Source organism: Aureococcus anophagefferens (assembly GCF_000186865.1).
Source record: "Aureococcus anophagefferens unplaced genomic scaffold AURANscaffold_65, whole genome shotgun sequence".
NCBI lineage: Eukaryota > Pelagophyceae > Pelagomonadales > Pelagomonadaceae > Aureococcus > Aureococcus anophagefferens.
The window spans coordinates 63,675-68,825 of record NW_008705617.1 but is presented as its reverse complement, the minus strand read 5'-3'; the positions used below and the strand labels follow the sequence as shown (position 1 = coordinate 68,825).

The 5,151-nt window shown below is 54.9% G+C and overlaps 2 protein-coding genes across 2 annotated transcripts in view; both read right to left on the bottom strand.

Moving 5' to 3' along the window:
- AURANDRAFT_68110 (hypothetical protein) overlaps positions 1–1,148 on the bottom strand; it is a gene marked incomplete at both ends in the record, with an annotated part of 4,605 nt that extends 3,457 nt beyond the window's left edge. Inside the window, 2 exons of the mRNA XM_009043724.1 lie at positions 87–465; positions 937–1,148. Of these exons, the coding sequence (XP_009041972.1) occupies positions 87–465; positions 937–1,148 (591 nt within the window). The remainder of the gene's footprint in view (positions 1–86; positions 466–936) is intronic.
- Positions 1,149–2,077: 929 nt separating this feature from the next.
- On the bottom strand, positions 2,078–3,437 carry AURANDRAFT_55582 (hypothetical protein; the record flags this gene model as incomplete). The annotated part of the gene is made up of 3 exons (XM_009043723.1): positions 2,078–2,408; positions 2,520–2,691; positions 2,744–3,437. The coding sequence occupies 3 exons, from the start codon at positions 3,435–3,437 to the stop codon at positions 2,150–2,152; spliced, it is 1,125 nt and encodes a 374-aa protein (XP_009041971.1).
- Between the last annotated feature and the right edge of the window lie 1,714 nt (positions 3,438–5,151).

The following is a 5,151-nucleotide window of genomic DNA, read 5'->3' as shown; positions in this document are numbered from 1 at the left end:
TTTGTCAAATTACGCGATGGTTCGATGGATTTAAGTGTGAATTGCTGCGAAATTTGAGGCAATGGCATTCCCTGGATGAACGCCACCCCATGCAGTAAAATCTTGTCATACAAGAGAGCTTCGTACAGAACTCTTTGCTTCAATAGTTTCACGCGTTGTTGTCGTGCCTCTTCTGTGGAAGAATGAAGAGCGGCCAACATCTTCTGTTGTTCAGCAACCGTGTCGCAGCGCCTCCTGAACCCGGCAAGCTGAAGATCACTCAAAGCAAGAGCCTCTAGCCACTGATATCCATTTAGAAACTGTAGGTGCAAATCCGAAGGTGGTGAGAACGCGGGAAGAACTGTTTCCGCGCGTTCAGTTGCGGCGGCTGTCGACATATATCTATGTACAGAGCGCTCTTTCGACAGCTTAAAATGCCGACAGCATGGCTTTTGAGGAGCATGGTCGAAGTCCATTAGAGACTGCCTAGAGAATGTAGGAAGCTCGGGTGGATAGTCGGTATTGCTGGTATTGTTGGTGACTTTCTTGTCAAACTTAGACATTCGTTCAATCAACGATAGCGAATCTGAGAAATAATTGACCGCTAACTTTGCTTTTGTTTGCGGGCGGACTCGATGTGACCGAGCTTGACATATATTCCTCAACTTAAGACCAGTAACCAAACAAGCTGGATTCTCCATCATCTCAATATTGCCATCCCTTGACGTGGTTGGTGACAAGCCCCATCTGAGAATGATCCCTGGCCCACGATCGAAGGTTAACGATGTAGATATGGCAACCGCGCTATCATCGAGCATGCAAGTATCATTATGATCATGACTATTGCCATTCCAGAGTCTTGATTTAAAACCAGGACTCGTGTGTCCAATCGATTGGCGACAGGCCAACCGTGCGGTAAGCTTATCAACACGGCGATCAAGACTTCGCGTGGCTAACAGGAGACGCTTGATGCGTGCTCGGCGAGTCTCAGTTACATATGTTCCCCGCGACCTCTCTTTGGACAGGAGGACATTTTTGAACGAAGAAATGCGGTGTCCAGGCGAAATAAGTGCAGTGCCGACAAGTATAGTAGTGATGCATTCATCCTGTGAGCAAGGCTGCGCAATGCTTGGGGCGTAGCAAAGTGAGGTTCGTGGCGTTCGTATCATTGTTATATTTCTTCACATGACACTATTGCGGCAGATATTTGCGGTCGACTAAACGAACATGAAACTTTAAGGAAATTACGATGTTGGAACCAATAAGTGTGTATATATAGTATGATAGAAACAAGCATGGTATGAAATGGCATGGTGGAACCAATGGCTAATCATGAATATGCCGAAGTTTAAGTTCATGACATGGTACCGTTCCATCATGCGTCTCGAAGTTGATTCCATCATACATATTCGCCCATATTGTTTCCAGCGTTCATATGAGGATGTCTCGCAGGGGCAGCTGCGAGAGTTACGTGGGCTGGCCTACTGGCGTTAGCGCCAGGGAGGGAGGATCTCAGTAATTTGGGATAGGAAAGGGGAAAGGAGGAGAGAAAGGCCAGTCAGGGAGGCTGGGGTCCCTATGGATATGAAGATATTGATACCATGCATATTCGCGGGTATTGGTTCCAGCATGCCATTCCGGACAAGATATGTTACCATGATGATGGAGATGACAATGCACCCCCTTAACGTTGACCTCAACGTTCCTTATTACCCTAGTTTGGGGTATTTCACCCTAGGCCGCTAAGACTACCGAGACCGTCGGGACCGCCGGTCCTGGCGGGCCCGGGCGGAGGACCCAGCTCCGGGCCGTCGTCGAGCTCGACCGTCGAGACCGTCGGGGCGGGACCGCCGCGGACCGCCCCAGGACCGGGCGTAGGACCGCCACCTCCAGGACCGCCCGAAACCGCAGCTGCCGGCGGTTCCCGCGGGACCGCCCGGGGACCGCCGCGGGACCGCCGGCCGGACCGCCCGCCGAGGACCGCCGCGCTGCTGCGCCGGCGGTCTGCGCCGGCGGTCCCGCGGAGCTCGTCCCGGCGGTCCCACGGCCGGTCCCCGGAGGGCCCCCGGTCGGTCCCCGGTCGGTCTCGAGAAACAAGACCGCCCTACCCCCCTACATACTTTTTATCCTCGCAAGCTCGCTGCCTTGGGTATGTTCGGCTTGAGCCAGACTAAAATCGCAATGCCAACACAGGTGCTTTTCGCAGGGGATTTTCCAGCCGACGGAGTTTCCGGGGGTCCAAGGAGCGCTCCATGGCCTGGAGACCACGCCTGAGGTGAATATCAAGCTGTAGTTGGGGCCTGATGGCCTCGAGGTGCTTCAGGGAGCTATTCAATTTTAATCGCCTTTTCGTCAGCATGTATGCAAGCCCGACGCAAAGGGAAGTGCAAACGCCAAGATCCCAGTGCACTAGAACAACTGGTTTCCGCCTGGAGCCGAGTCCTTTTATAGGGGATTGGGCCCCCCCCCCCCCCCATTTACACCCCGGGTATGCCAACCTCCACCTCCGACACCCAAAGAATGACTCTGGAACTAAGGACTCAATTGCATCATGAACGAAATCGATGCAGTCTTTTAGTACTATAGTCAGTGAATACCAAGATGCGGTATCATGGCTTGTGGTATCATCGGCACTTATTACTATCTCGTGTCTTTCCAAACCGGCAGTTTCGGTGGCATCCGCCATCCAACGAAGCTTTGGATCCTTCTGACCTACAATAAACAAGGCGAGATGACCCCGCAATCACATAGCAACAAGATGAACCTCTATCAAAAATAGACAAAATCGATGTGAAACCACGATCCGTGGCAAATTGGGGATAAGCTGCTTGCCTTGATCCCAGCCACAAAGCGCCGCGGTCTAGACCGGCGGGCAGCACACATTGCGCAGGTTCCTTAAGAATATACTGCCTGATTAGCATCTGCACTTCTAGTTTGGCGAATTTGAAAGGTGAGCTGCCATCGGAACTCAACGCGTAGGGAGACGCCGAGTGTTTCAGGAGTAAGTCAACGACAGGTGTGAGGCCCGAGGAGCTTGCGTAATGCAGCGGTGTCCAATTCCAGAGTTTGTCCGGTAGCCACCGTGATGAATCACGTGACATTTTGGATAGCAATATTTCAACTATTGAGGCGGAGCCACTTAGAACAGCATGAATCAGCACTGATCGGCCGGCACGATCGCAAGCATGGCAGCTGGCGCCGTGCGCTAGGAGTAAAGCTGCACCGTCGAGCTCACCACGGCGACATGACGCAGCAAGAGGAGTCTCCTTGTTTGCATCTCGGGCCTCCATAGAGGCGCCTGCTTTGAGAAGAGCAGATATAATGCCAAGATGTCCATTCGCAGCAGCGTGGTGGAGACCTGTGCACTGTGTTGCATCTTGTGCATCAACTTCCTGGCCTTCTTCGAGATATTGCAAGACAATCTCCAGAACACCTGCGCGACAAGCCTGAGCGAACATTTCTCGGCCCACCCGTGGGTCCTCGACGTACTGTCCTCGTTCTCGAAGCACCTGGAGTGGTTCCCACTTGCCAGAAACTGAATTCTCGCGGTAATCATAACGGCGAAACTCGAGAGAGTGTGGCTGTTGGGCGTCTTGGAGGAGCTGATGTACCTCAGCCCACGGTGCTCCTTCAGTTGCTATCCCGTTTATTTCGGTTATAATCATGCCCGCGCACACCGCTGGGAAAAGCTCTGAGATACTCCGGCTCTGTTGGTCAGCGAGCACGTGGTCTTCGCTGATTTTCTCGGCTGTTTCACGCTCCAATTCAAACAGTTTTTCCAGGTGTTGATCTGCATGTTTCATGCCTTGGAACGCATTATCCTTAATGCGTTTGATCTCTCTGAGTGTATCACGAGCCTCCAGGAGCCGCTCACACCGGAGCTTTAGCTCATGGTATCGCCTCCATTGCTGCTCTGCTTGTACCTTTTCCTCAGTTTTTTTCATGAGCGTCACACGTTCCTTAAAATCGCCCATTTTGGGTCGTAATTCCAGGTATTCTTCTAATTCCTCTGGCCTATCATTCATCAACAGCCAGGCCGTTTCCCAATTTTTGTACGTTCGGTTTTTAGCGACAAATTCTTTACGCAATGAATCAACCTCAAACATCTGCTTTTCGCACGCACCCGCAGCAATATCGTGGTCTCGAACAGGGTTCTTCCAACTCACGACGACGGCGTTGAGACCGCCCGCCCCCGGCAGTAAGTTCAGTGTGAGAATAACGTTATCGAATTTGCCGTAATGTCTGCGTCTCGGAACCTGTTCCCACTTCACTTCGGTCGGCACATGCTTCACATCGGCACGTTTCTTCCGTTGATCACGTACTAGTGCCGACACTGCATACATAACTATGACGGGATAATCTAAAATTGCATTCACGGCAGGGGGCTACCTAAAAAAAAGTACCAGACAACATGCCAGATTTTTGGTGGCGCCGCCCGGCGCCCACCCACCCACCTCCCGACCAATCAGCGAGCTCCTTTTTCGTTGGTTGCCTTCAAGTTGCCGCGTCGCGCGCCGCTGGGCGATCGCTGAATTGCCACACCGCGCGCGCGGCGCCGCGGTCGACCGGGAGTCGCCGGTGCCGTTGCAGCAGCCGCCACCGTGCGGCCGCGGGTCAGCCGACGAACGCCGGGCGCGGCCCGACTCGATGAGGACACCGCCGTGGCCCATGGCACCTCCTCCCGGCTCCTGGCGCGGCGCGGGACGCGGGACGCGCGGGCTGCCGCCACGCGGAGGGACCCCCAGCAGACCCCGATTTTGGGGTAAACCATAGCCGCGTTTAAAGGACCGTTGTTCCGCCGAAACACCCCGATTCCTCGTCGATCTAGCCTCTTTTTATGAGTTTCTGCTAAAAGATCGTCGCGAGGTGCTCTGTGGCGCGGGACGCGCGGGGCGGGAGACGACGGCGAGCGCGGTCCGTCGGCCGCCGCCGCGCGCGTCGCGCGCCAGGGCTCCGCCGCGAGGACGTCGTCCGGCTTCCACGGCAGGTCTGAGGTCCCGGGATACGTCAGTGCCTCCGCGAAGGTCCGTGTGTCCTGGATCTCGGCTGGCGCCGCCGCCACGCCCCGGCGCGCGAGGCCGCCGCCGGGGTACACATACCCGCGGTTGGGGTCCGGCGCAACGCGCACTCGCCGCGGGTATTCGCGCGTCGTCGTCGCTGGCTGGTCCGTCC